This window comes from Hylobates moloch, unplaced genomic scaffold (genome assembly GCF_009828535.3).
Source record: "Hylobates moloch isolate HMO894 unplaced genomic scaffold, HMol_V3 SCAFFOLD_1, whole genome shotgun sequence".
NCBI classification, from domain to species: domain Eukaryota; kingdom Metazoa; phylum Chordata; class Mammalia; order Primates; family Hylobatidae; genus Hylobates; species Hylobates moloch.
In genome coordinates this window covers 82,778,005-82,791,929 of record NW_026652276.1, presented here as the reverse complement: position 1 = coordinate 82,791,929, position 13,925 = coordinate 82,778,005, and the positions used below count along the sequence as shown (strand labels likewise).

General features: G+C 38.6%; 1 protein-coding gene across 2 annotated transcripts in view; it reads right to left on the bottom strand.

The window, feature by feature from the left end:
- LY75 (lymphocyte antigen 75) overlaps window positions 1–13,925 on the bottom strand; it is a 101,909-nt gene that overhangs the window by 18,967 nt on the left and 69,017 nt on the right. Inside the window, exons 26-29 of one of the 2 annotated variants that reach the window (XM_058441718.1) lie at window positions 13,580–13,745; window positions 12,146–12,313; window positions 9,795–9,911; window positions 3,686–3,834 (exon numbers count right to left, since the gene is read on the bottom strand). In XM_058441718.1, the coding sequence (XP_058297701.1) occupies window positions 3,803–3,834; window positions 9,795–9,911; window positions 12,146–12,313; window positions 13,580–13,745 (483 nt within the window). In that variant the 3' untranslated portion in view covers window positions 3,686–3,802. Of the gene's footprint in view, window positions 1–3,685; window positions 3,835–9,794; window positions 9,912–12,145; window positions 12,314–13,579; window positions 13,746–13,925 lie in introns of those variants that run through there. The other variant, XM_032755595.2, reaches the window with a different exon arrangement.

Below are 13,925 nucleotides of genomic sequence, written 5' to 3'. Positions count from 1 at the left end.
CTCACTGGGACTGGTTGGACAGTGGGTGCAGCCCACAGAGGGCGAGCTGAAGCAGGGTGGGGCATTGCCTCACCTGTGAAGTGCAAGGGGTTGGGGAATTTTCTCCCCTACCCAAGGGAAGCCATGAGGGACTGAGCCTGAGGAACTCCGGCACAGATACTGCGCTTGTCCCAGGGTCTTCGCAACCTGCAAACCAGGAGATTCCCTCTCGTTCCTACCCCAGCAAGGCCCTGGGTTTCAAGCACAAAACTGGGCAGCCATTTGGGCGGACACCAAACTAGCTGCAGGAATTCTTTTTTCCCCATACCCCAGTGGTGCCTGGAATGCCGGTGAGACAGAACTGTTCACTCCCCTGGAAAGGGGTGCTGAAGCCAGGGAGCCAAGTGGTCTGGCTAGGCGGGTCCCACCCCTATGGAGCCCAGGAAACTAAGGTCAACTGGCTTGAAATTCTCCCTGCCAGCACAGCAGAAGTCTGAGATTGACCTGGGACGCTAGAGCTTGGTCGGGGGAGTGGCATCCGCCATTGCTGAGGCTTGAGTAGGCAGTTTTACGCCCCCAGTGTAAACAAACCTGCTGGGAAGTTCGAACTGGGTGGAGCCCACTGCAGCTCAGCATGGCTGCTGTGGCCAGATGGCCCTATTTCTCCTCTCTGGGCAGGGCATCTCTGAAAAAAAGGCAGCAGGGACTTATAGCAGACTTAAATATCCCCGCCTGACGGCTCTGAAGAGAGCAGCGGACCTCCCAGCACAGCGTTCGAGCTGTGCTAAGGGTCAGACTGCCTCCTCAAGTGGGTCCCTGACCCCCATGTATTCTGACTGGGAGACACCTCCCAGTAGGGGCCGACAGACATTTCATACAGGAGTGCTCTGGGTGGCATCGGGCAAGTGCCCCTCTGGGAAGAAGCTTCCAGAGGAAAGAACAAGCAGCAATCTTTGCTGTTCTGCAGCCTCCGCTGGTGATACCTAGGCAAACAGAGTCGGGTGGACATCCAGCAAACTCCAGCAGACCGGCAGCAGAGGGGCCTGTTAGAAGGAAAACTAACAAACAGAAATGAATAGCACGTCCACTCAAAGGCCCCATCCGAAGGTCACCAATATTAAAGACCAAAGGAAGATAAATCCATAAAGATGGGGAGAAACCAGTGCAAAAAGGCTGAAAATTCCAAAAACCAGAACGCCTCTTCTCCTCCAAAGGATCACAACTCTTCACCAGCTAGCGAACAAAACTGGATGGAGAAAGAGCTTGACAAATTGACAGAAGTGGGCTTCAGAAGGTGGGTAATAACAAATTGCTCTGAGCTAAAGGAGCATGTTCTAACCCAATGCAAGGAAGCTAAGAACCTTGAAAAAAGGTTAGAGGAACTGCTAACTAGAATAACCAGTGTAGAGAAGAACATTAATGACCTGATAGAGCTGAAAAACACAGCACGAGAACTTCGTGAAGCATACACAAGTATCAATAGCTGAATTGATCAAGCGGAAGAAAGGATATCAGAGATTGAAGATCAACTTAATGAAATAAAGAGAGAAGACAAGATTAAAGAAAAAAGAATAAAAAGGAATGAACAAAGCCTCCAAGAAATATGGGACTATGTGAAAAGACCAAATCTATGTTTGACTGGTGTACCTGAAAGTGATGAGGAGAATGGAACAAAGTTGGAAAACACACTTCAGGATATTATCTGGGAGAACTTCACCAACCTAGCAAGACAGGCCAACATTCAAATTCAAGAGATACAGAGAACAACCCAAAGATATTCCTCGAGAGGTGCAACCCCAAGACACATAATCATCAGATTTACCAAGGTTGAAATGAAGGAAAAAATGTTAAGGGCAGCCAGAGAGAAAGGTTGGTTACCCACAAAGGGAAGCCCATCAGACTAACATTAGATCTCCCTGCAGAAGCCTTACAAGCCAGAAGAGAGTGGGGGCCAATATTCAACATTCCTAAAGAAAAGAATTTTCAGCCCAGAATTTCATATCCAGCCAAACTAAGCTTCATAAGCAAAGAAGAAATAAAATCCTTTACAGACAGGCAAGTGCTGAGAGATTTTGTCACCACCAAGCCTGCCTTAAAAGAGCACCTGAAGGAAGCACTAAACATGGAAAGGAAAAACTGGTATCAGCCACTGCAAAACACACCAAATTGTAAAGAACATTGACACTATGAAGAGACTTCATCAACTAATAGGCAAAACAATCAGCTAGCATCATAACGACAGGATCAAATTCACACATAACAATATTAACCTTAAACGTAAAGGGGCTAAATGCCCCCAATTAAAAGACATGACTGGCAAATTGGATAAAGAGTCAAGACACATCAGTGTGCTGTATTCAGGAGACTCATCTCATGTGCAAAGACACAAATAGGCTCAAAATAAAGGGATGGAGGAATATTTACCAAGCAAATGGAAAACAAAACAAAACAAAAAGCAGGAGTTGCAATCCTAATCTCTGATAAAACAGACTTTAAACCAGCAAAGATCAAAAGAGACAAAGAAGGCCATTACATAATGGTAAAGGGATCAATGCAACAAGAAGAGCTAACTATTCTAAATATATATGCACCCAATACAGGAGCACCCAGATTCACAAAGCAAGTTCATAGAGACCTACAGAGAGACTTAAGCTCCCACACAATAATAGTGGGAGACTTTAACACCCCACTGTCAACACTAGACAGATCAATGAGACAGAAAATTAACAAGGATATTCAGGACTTGAACTCAGCTCTGGACCAAGTGGACCTAATAGCCATCTGCAGAACTCTCCAGTCCCAATCAATAGAATATACATTCTTCTCAGCACCTCATCACACTTATTCTAAAATTGACCACATAATTGGAAGTAAAACACTCCTAAGCAAAAGCAAAAGAATGGAAATCATAACAGTCTGTCATACCACAGTGCAATCAAACTAGAACTCAGGATTAAGAAACTCACTCAAAACCGCACAACTACGTGCAAACTGAACAACTTGCACCCGAATGACTACTGGTAAATAACGAAATGAAGGCAGAAATAAAGATGTTCTTTGAAACCAATGAGAACAAAGACAAAACATACCAGAATCTCTGGGACACATTTAAAGCAGTGTGTAGAGGGAAACTTATAGCACTAAATACCCACAAGAGAAAGCAGGAAGGATCTAAAATTAACACGCTAACATCAAAGTTAAAAGAAGTAGAGAAGCAACAGCAAACAAATTCAAAAGCTAGCAGAAGACAAGAAATAACTAACATCAGAGCAGAACTGAAGGAGACAGAGACACAAAAAAACCTTCAAAAAATCAATGAATCCAGGAGCTGTTTTTTTGAAAAAATCAACAAATAAATAGACCACTAGCCAGACTAATAAAGAAGAAAAGAGAGAAGAATCAAATAGACACAATAAAAAATGATTGTGATGTGCTGCTGGATTTGGTTTGCCAGTATTTTCTTGAGGATTTTTGCATCAATGTTCATCAGAGATATTGGCCTGGTCCCACAGAAATACAAACTTACCATCAGAGAATACTATAAATACCTCTATGCAAATAAACTAGAAAATCTAGAAGAAATGGATAAATTCGTGGACACATACACCCTCCCAAGTCTAAACCAGGAAGAAGCTGAATCCCTGAATAAACCAATAACAAGTTCTGAAATTTAGGCAATAATTAATAGCCTACCGACTGAAAAAAGTCCAGGACCAGGCAGATTCCCAGCCGAATTCTACCAGAGGTACAAAGAGGAGTTGGTACCATTCCTTCTGAAACTATTCCAAACAATAGAAAAAGAGAGACTCCTCCTTAACTCATTTTATGAGGCCAGCATCATCCTGATACCAAAACCTGGCAGAAACACAACAAAAAAAAGAAAATTTCAGGCCAATATCTCTGATGAACGTTGATGCAAAAATCCTCAAGAAAATACTGGCAAACCAAATCCAGCAGCACATCAAAAAGCTTATCCACCAGGATCAAGTCAGCTTCATACCTGGGATGCAAGCCTGGTTCAACATATGCAAATCAATAAACATAATCCATCACATAAACAGAACCAATGACAAAAATTACATGATTATCTCAATAGCGCAGAAAAGGCCTTCAACAAAATTCAACACCCCTTCATGCTAAAAACTCTCAGTAAACTAGGTATTGATGGAACGTATCTCAAAATAGTAAGAGCTATTCATGACAAACCCACAGCCAATATCATACTGAATAAGCAAAAACTTGAATCATTCCCTTTGAAAACCGACACAAGATAAGGATGCCCTCTCTCACCTCTCCTGTTCAACATAGTATTGGAAGTTCCGGCCAGGGCAATCAGGCAGGAGAAAGAAATGAAGGGCATTCAAATAGGAAGAGAAGAAGTCAAATTGTCTCTGTTTGCAGATGACATGATTATATATTTAGAAAACCCCATCACCTCAGCCCCAAATCTCCTTAAGCTGATAAGGAACCTCAGCAAAGTCTCAAGATACAAAATCAATGTGCAAAAATCACAAGCATTGCTGTACACCAATAACAGACAAATAGAGAGCCAAATCATGAGTGAACTCCCATTCACAATTACTACAAAGAGAATAAAATACCTAGGAATACAACTTACAAGGGATGTGAAGGACCTCTTCAAGGAGAACTACAAACCACTGCTCAATGAAATAAAAGAGGACACAAACAAATGGAAAAACATTCCATGCTCATGGATAGGTAGAATCAATATCATGAAAATGGCCATACTGCCCAAAGTAATTTATAGATTCAATGCTATCCTCATGGAGCTACCACAGACTTTCTTCACAGAATTGGAGAAAACTACTTTAAACTTCATATGGGACCAAAAAAGAGCCTGCATAGCCAAGACAATCCTGGTCAAGAAGAACAAAGATAGAGGCATCATGCTACCTGACTTCAAACTATACTATGAGGCTACAGTAACCAAAACAGCATGGTACTGGTACCAAAACAGAGACATAGACCAATGGAACATAACAGAGGCCTCAGAAATAACACCACACATCTACAACCATCTGATCTTTGACAAATCTGACACAAACAAGCAATGGATAAAATATTCCCTATTTAATAAATGGTGTTGGGAAAACTGGCTAGCCATATGTAGAAAACTGAAACTGGACCCCCCTTCCTTACAACTTATACAAAAATCAACTCGAGATGGATCAAAGACTTAAATGTAAGACCTATGACCATAAAAATCCTAGAAGAAAACCTGGGCAATACCATTCAGGACATAGGCATGGGCAAGGACTTCATGTCTAAAACACCAAAAGCAATGGGAACAAAAGCCAAAATTGACAAATGGGATCTAATTAAACTAAAGAGCTTCTGCACAGCAAAATAAACTATCATCAGAGTGAACAGGGAACATACAAAATGAGAGAAAATTTTTGCAGTCTCTCCATCTGACAGAGGGCTAATATCCAGAATCTACAAGGAACTTCAACAAATTTACAAGTAAAAACAAACAACCCCATCAAAAAGTGGGCAAAGGACATGAACAGACACTTCTCAAGAGAAGACATTTATGCAGCCAACAGACACATGAAAAAATGCTCATCATCGCTGGTCATTAGAGAAATGCAAATCAAAACCACAATGAGATACCATCTCATGCCAGTTAGAATGGAATCATTAAAAGTCAGGAAACAACAGGTGCTGGAGAGGATGTGGAGAAATAGGAATGCTTTTACACTGTTGGTGGGAGTGTACATTAGTTCAACCATTGTGGAAGAAAGTATGGTGATTCCTTAAGGATCTAGAACTAGAAATACCATTTGACCCAGCAATCCCATTACTGGGTATATACCCAAAGGATTAGAAATCATTCCACTATAAAAATGTATGCACATGTATGTTTACTGTGGCACTATTCCAATAGCAAAGACTTGGAACCAACCCTAATGTCCATCAATGATAAACTGGATAAAGAAAATGTGGCACATATATACCATAGAATACTATGTAGCCATAAAAAATGATGAGTTCATGTCCTTTGCAGGGACATGGATGAAGCTAGAAACCATCAATCTCAGCAAATTAACACAGGAACAGAAAACCAAACACCGCATGTTCTCATTCATAAGTGGGAGTTGAACAATGAGAACACATGCACACAGGCAGGGGAACATCACACACTGGGCCTGTCGGCGGGTAGGGGGCTAGGGGAGGGATAACATTAGGAGCAATACCTAATGTAGGTGACGGGTTGATAGGTGCAGCAAACCACCATGGCACGTGTATACCTATGTAACAAAACTGCACGCTCTACACATGTACCCCAGAACTTAAAGTACAATAAAAAAAGAAGAAAAAAAAAGAAAAACATTTTTGTGGTATAAGTAAAGTCATGGGAGAAAATATTTGGAAATTATTTATTGGACAAAGGATTTATATCCAGAATATATAAAGAATTCTTATACCTCAACAATAAAAAGACTCAATTTAAAACATGAGCAAAAAATCTGAATATGGATTTCTGCAAAGGCGATATACAAATATTCAATAAGCAAATGAAAAGATGCTTAATATCATTAGCCATTAGGGAAATGCAATAAAAATCCTAGTGAGATATCATTTCACACTCACTTAGATGGTTATAATGAAAAACACACAAATGCTGGCATCGATATGGAGAAATCAGTACTCTCATACACCGGGAATGGAAAATGGTATAGCTGGTTTGGAAAACAACCTGGTAGTTCTTCAAAGGGTTAAACAAAAGATGCAGCAATTCCATTTCTAGGGGTTTACCCAAGAGAAATGGAAACATATGTCCATGCAAAAACTTGCAGGTGAATGATCAGAGAAGCATTATACATAATAACTAAAAATGGTTTAAAATTTAGGTTGTTTTACCTAAATGTTCAACTGATACATGGATAAATAAAATGTATTATATCCATAGAATGGAATTTTATTCAGTCATAAAAAGGAATAATGTACTGATGCTACAATATGGATAAACTTTAAAATCTTTATGCTTAATGGAAAAAGCCAGTCACACGCAAAAAGCACACATGGTATGATCTCATTTATGTAAAATGTCCAGAACTTTACATTCAGGCAATCTGTAGAGACAGAAAGTAGATCAGTGGTTGCTGAGGACTAGGAAACAGGGAGGGAATGCTAGTGGGTATTGTGTTTCTTTTTGGGGTAGTGATGGTTGCAATAAAGCTTTAAAAAAAGGTGCTAGGCCTATTACAATTATAAATTGGTATAAAGATTGATGCCATCACTACCTACACATACCCAATGTTGTCCTGGTTATTTCTGGTTTTCACTGATTACCATCTCCCAAGGCAAGACCCCTAAACATCTGCCTGCAGCAATGACACATTAGAAGCACTGCACACATGATTTGGTTCTTGTTTGCTGCTTTATATCATCTCATGCCTTCCAGTTCCTCTTCCCTTCTCCCAAACTTCAAAGTTATCAATTTTCTGCCCGATATGATGTGCAATAGTAGATTTCTAAAGTTGTTTTAAGAAAAAGTCACTTTTTTCTCTTGGCTTAATGTATCTCTCAGTTGACATACTGTGGCTTCTCATAGTAATTTCTATTCATGGCCCTGCTATTGAAAAATAAAAAATGTTTAAAAAAACAAAATTCTTTGGGTAGGTGCCAAATACAATTAAATATTCTATAAGTATATCGATGTGACCAAAAACAGTGACTTACAGTGATTTCTATTCATGGCCCTGCTATTGAAAAGTCAAAACTGTTTTAAAAAACAATTCCTTGTATAGGGGCCAAAAAATTAAATACTTTATAAGTATATCAAAATAACCCAAAACAGTAACTTACAGATGTAAATTAAGTCGGTAAGAATGAGATTCAAATCAAGTGTGCCATTTGCCTGAAATGTCTTTCTATATGTCCCTCATATGTCTGTATATTTTAATAAAAATTTTATTACTCAAACATTTTATAAAAGAAGATAAAACAATGAGGGAGTCTTCTGATCTAAAAATGCTTTTTCAGAATATATAATACATTTTCAGTTGTTTCTGATAATATAACTACAAAGTATATCAAAGGGTACAATTTCAATCGCTCTGTCCTGGGTGTGGTCTCTATGGCTCAATACAAGACCATTGTTTCTTCAGTCACTTTCAGGTGAAGCCTCAGAATTTTCCAGCTAGTTTCTCTCCATTTTAATTCAAGGGTAGTTAAGTGTCATTAGAGAAAAGGCTTGGGCCAACTAAGTCCTACTATGATGAACTTATCCTCACCTGGTGAACCAAGTCTTTATCTATTGCTTGATAGTTTAATTTTCATTAACCCCTCTGCCAACCATAAACATTTCAGGAAAACATTGGTAACCCCAAGAAACAGATGGGTTAGAGAGCAAAGGAGAAGCCTATTTTTAAAACAGGCAGATTTGAGTAATTTAGCTTCTTTTCCTCCCCTACCTCTGGTTATCATTGTCCTGTGCCCCTTATCAAACCCTCTTTAGAGTAAATGTATGCTTTTGATGCTCTATGGCTGTGGAAAGGTTTTCCTAATTCCAAAATGTCTATGATTTTCAGGACATTTCTGAGCCTCTTTCTAAATTGGTCTTGTTTCCTCTATATTAGACTCTGTTTTAAAAAAATTTGTATCAATCATATTTTGGATTTGTGGTATTTAGTCCAAATTCCAAATATTCGAGCCCATTGTCAGACCATGTGTCTCATTTTTCTATTTTATTTTATTTTATTTTTTATTTTTTTGAGACAGAGTCTTGAGTCTCGCTCTGTTGCCCTGGCTGGAGTGTGGTGGCATGATCTTGGCTCACCACAACCTCTGCCTCCCAGGTTCAAGTGATTCTCCCGCCTCAGCTTCCCAAGTAGCTAGGCACACGTCACCACGCCTGGCTAATTTTTGTATTTTTAGTAGAGACGGGGTTTCACCATGTTGGCCAGGCTGGTCTCGAACTCCTGACCTCTGGTGATCCACCCGCCTCGGCCTCCCAAAGTGCTGGGATTATAGGCGTGAGGCACTACACCTGGCCATGTGTCTCATTTTTCTAATGCTTATCATATGTGGGCCAGTATAAACTAAGCCAGGGTTATAAACCCAAAAGTGCAACACTAATAGAATAGTGATTCTGTTCTTGCTCATCTCACATAGTTAGTGGAAACATAAAGTAAGTATTGAAGATTTATATGGGATGGTGATCATTTTTAGTTAGTCTTGAGTTGCTAGATAAAAGAGTGAAAAAAGAAAATTGACATGGTTTGGCTCTGTGTCCTCATCCAAATCTCGTGTTGAATTATGATCTTCAGTCTTGGAGGAGGGGCCTGGTGGGAGGTGATTTTCCCCCTTGCTGTTCTCGTGATAGTGAGTGAGTTCTCATGAGATCTGGTTGTTCAAAAGTGTGTAGTCCCTCCTCCTTCACTCTCTCTCCTGCTCCACCATAGTAAAACCTGCTTGTTTCCCATTCGCCTCTGACATGATTGTTAAGTTTCCTGAGGCTGCTCAGCCATGCTTTCTGTAAAGCCTGTGGAACCGTGACTCAATTAAAGCTCTTTTCTTCGTAAATTACCCAGGTTCGGGTAGTTCTTTTTAGCAGTGTGGGAACAAACTAATTCAGAAAATTATTTTCCGCCATTTAACTTTAAACTCAATGATAAAGGCAGAGCAGAGACACAAAAACTCTCTTGGTATTTATGTTAAGTTATGTTAAGTACATAATTATACTTTCATGTATTGATAGACATGTACTTTGAAGAACTATGGCTTGATAATTATGTTATAATGAAGTACAAAAACAAATGGAGAAAATTGGCAGATTTACAACTTACTTCCATAAGTTATTCCTAACATGACCCATGAAGCCATATAATTGAAGTACAGTAGTTGCTCAAGAACAAAGTTATTCTCCTTTTCATCTCGAATACTCAGAATATGTGATTTTGGATCTGTTGAATAAAAAATAATCAATAATTTTAACAATTATTTATCTAGAACACTTTGATAAGTTTAAAACATTTTAGTTCTCAGTTTAATATACTTCAAAATGTAAACAATATTGGACAATTAGAAAGATATGTAAAATAAAATTATCCCATTGTACTAAAATTAGTAGGTTAAGGAGTTTTCAAATGTTTTGATGTTAAATTTGGTCTTATGGTATAATAGAAAACTAGTAGCTGAGTAGAGAATTTAAAACATTGATTCACTTCACTTTCCCCTATTTAAAGGTAATTTTCAGTTGGTATAAATCCACCCATAGTAATGATATACCGTCAAAGATTACGCTATAATAATTAGCACCTCTTAGATGAACTATAACAGGGGTCCCCAACCCCTGGGCCACACACTGGTACTGTTAGGAATCAGGACTGTTAGGAACCGGGCCATACAGCAGGAGGTGAGCAGCAAGCAAGCGAGCATCACCACTTGAGCTCTGTCTCCTGTTAGAGCACAGTGGCATTAGATTGACAGAGGAGCACAAACCCTCTTGTGAACTACACATGCGAGGGATATAGCTTGCATACCCCTTATGAGAATCTAACCAAGGCCTGATGATCTGAGGTGGAACAGTTCCATCCTGAAACCATCCACCCCTCCCTGTCGGTGCCAAAAAGGCTGGGGACTGCTGGGCTATACGACAGATCTTCCTTTTCCTTAGTTTTCAGTATGAGGATTAAAAAGGCTTAATATTTCCCAAAGGGTGTTCCTCACAAAATTAACACGGAAGTTCCAGAAAAGATCTACATGGATTTTTAAAAAAGTTTGCAAGCATTGGTTTAAACAAAGTTAAACTAGTTTATTTATGCCAGTATTTCTTAAGGTATATGTTAATGTACATTTGTTAACGTCCAACAGGAAGCTATCATGTCTAGTGTTTCTCAACCTTTTTCTTTTTTGTTGGTTATTTTTTTCAACCTTATGCTAAGGATTTTTTGCAGAACATCTCTCAAGACTGATGTTATACAGAGCATGCTTTGGGAAATAATGGTTTGATATTTTCTGTAGTAACTTTCACTAAGTTCATTGTTCCATTGGTTCCGAGAGTTCCATCATTTGGAAGTCACAAATCCTTAGTGGATCTCACAGGAATTATCTAAAGACTCTTGAGAGCTGAAAGTGTGAACTGTGCACTTCTTTAAGCTTAGCTGCTGCTTTGCGGTGTATCTAAGCTTTTGACTGCTCCAGCTAACCTATTTCCACTTCCCCATAGCCTAGCTTGATTTAATGTCCAGTTCTCTGCTCTCTTGTGTGTCATTTCTTTCCCCCTTCCTTTTTTTTTTTTGGAGATAGGGTCACCTGTCATCCAGGCTGGAGTGCAGGTGGTGCAATCACAGCTCACTGCACCTTCAGCCTCTTGGGTTCAAAGATCCTCCCTCCTTAGCCTCCCAAGTAGCTAGAATTACAGGCATGTGCCACCATGCTTTTAATTTTTTGCAGAGAGAAAGTCTCACTATGTTGCCCAGGCTGGTCTTGAATTCTTGGCATCAAACAATTCTCCCACTTCAGCCTCCTGGAGAACTAGGATTACAGGCATGAGCCAATATGCCTAGCCCATTTCTTTTCCTTTTAAAGGAGAACCCGCCTTCCTTACAAACATAGACTAGTTCTTGAATGGATGAGTAAAGAAAGGAGTTATGCCTATACTTTCCATTTTAACTAACACAAATTTTAATACTTTGTCACTGATAATGGAGATATTAGGAGATGAATATTTTTGACATCTAGTTACCAGTGCTAATTAGAAATATTTATAACACAGGAAATATTTTTTTAATTAGCAAAATACAATAAGTAATGACAGTATAATATACTTGATATGGTTTGGCTGTTTCCCCATCCAAATCTCATGTTGAATTGTAGCTCCCATAATCCCCACATGTCATGGGAGGGACCTGGTGGGAGGTAATTGAATCATGAGGGTGGGTTTTTCCCATGCTGTTCTTGTGATAGTAAGTCTTATGAGATCTGATGGTTTTACAAAGGGCAGTTTCCCTGCACATGCTCTCTTGCCTGCTGCCATGTAAACATGTCTTTGCTTCTCCTTTGCCTTCTGCCATGATTGTGAGGCCTCCCCAGCCATGTGGAACTGTGAGGCCATTAAACCTCTTTTTCTTTATAAATTACCTAGTCTCGGGTATGTCCTTAGAGCAACGTGAGAATGGACTAATATAATACTTACTCAGTTTCTGGCATTTAGAATGAACCTCATCCTGTATTGTTGCCATGTGCCTATTCTTTGTTACTATGAAATTGTAGCAACAGTTCTGAAATGGTATCCATGGAGTATTTAGAACAGGAGATGGACATTTAACACTGTCGACTGGTTTGACCTCTTTTTCAGTCTCATCTAGAAAAAGAGTTAATGGTAAGAATTCTAATTTGAGATATAAATGTTAAATCCTGTTTGCAGTCATTAGGCTTGATTTGTAGGAAATATTCAGGAAGCCAAGAAGTAATATCCTACTGAAGCCTGTCTCTGTTTATACTCAGATACAGCACACAAAAAGCCAGCTTTCTATAGGAAGGAAATTACTTGTCACAATTTTCTTACACCTGCTGTGGCGTGGAAGAATGTAAAAAATGAGGTGCTATTAGGTTAAATGCAGTTTCTGTCTTCCTGCATTACCAAATGTCAAGTACAAGGGACCACCCCTAGAGATGCTGTACAAACTTATTCATTATTAAAAGTCACCTAACTATAACTCTGAGAATTCATTTTCAAGTTTCTGTCTACTGATACTATTAATTTTAAAGGAACATTTAAATGAAACATTGATGTTCTAAATAAGTTATTGCTTTAACCAAGTCAAACAAAAATAATATTTAAAATCTGACATCTACCCTATCTGATTATGATCTTTTTCCATTTTATGAAAAGGCCATACATTCACAAAGATACAAATATAAACATATTCCACTTAAATACATTAAACTGATTTAATATGTGGCAGAGATCACTCAGTATCTCTCCTGGATCACAGTAAGTCCCTTTGTCCATGAAGCAGTGTCTTCTTTCTACCACAAACCCACAAATGTGACCTTGACAGTTGTGAAAACACTTTCCTCTGACTGGGCTAGAGATTGCACACCTGACTCAGGCTAAGTTCATGAGATTTTCTCTAAGGATTTACAAAGTGAAATTTAGAAATTGTCAACTCATCTCCAGTTATAGGTTCAGCTCTATCCACGTTTTGGGGATCCTAAATTTCCCCTTGTCTTAAGCTAGCTTGAGGTGGTTGCTGTGAATCTTAAGACTCATAAAAGTCCTGTTAGTTGTGATATTATGAATCACAAAATAATTCTCACAAATGTAAGCTTTCTACAACTATAAATATATGCAGAAAGAGGTAGAGTAACAATGAGACTTTAAAGTGTTAATCCCCATTGTCAGCTGACATAAAAATAAAACATGCCTAAAATAACCCATTAATAATAATATATTTAATATATAATTCTGCTTGAATACAAATTTTCACAACAAATGTTGCTATAAAAATACATAACCATAATTTCTTCACAATTCCAAAACCAGATTTTATAAAACCACTCCTCAGAAATTCTACCACTTATGAGACTGTTAATTTAAGAATTAAAAGATCTGAAATTCACATACTTCCTGAATAGTAGCAAATAGCACCTGGTTGATTGTCATTGCAATCAGCTGTTTTCCAGAATCCATCAGTGTCTAATATTACACAATCTTCAAGTTGCCCATTAGTTTCAGCCCAGCGACTAAAATGAAGACGTTTCCCATCTGACCAACCAAAGTTGAGTTCATCCTGTAAGGAGCAGAAATATATTTCAAGTGGCAATATTGATGTTATCCCTTTGTATTATTTTGACTCCCATGGTCAATCTAATGATTTTTAATTTTTTTATATTTAATACACATTTACATACCATTTACTACATAACAAGCATTGTTCTAAATGCTTTATAAATATTTGGCTTACTTAATC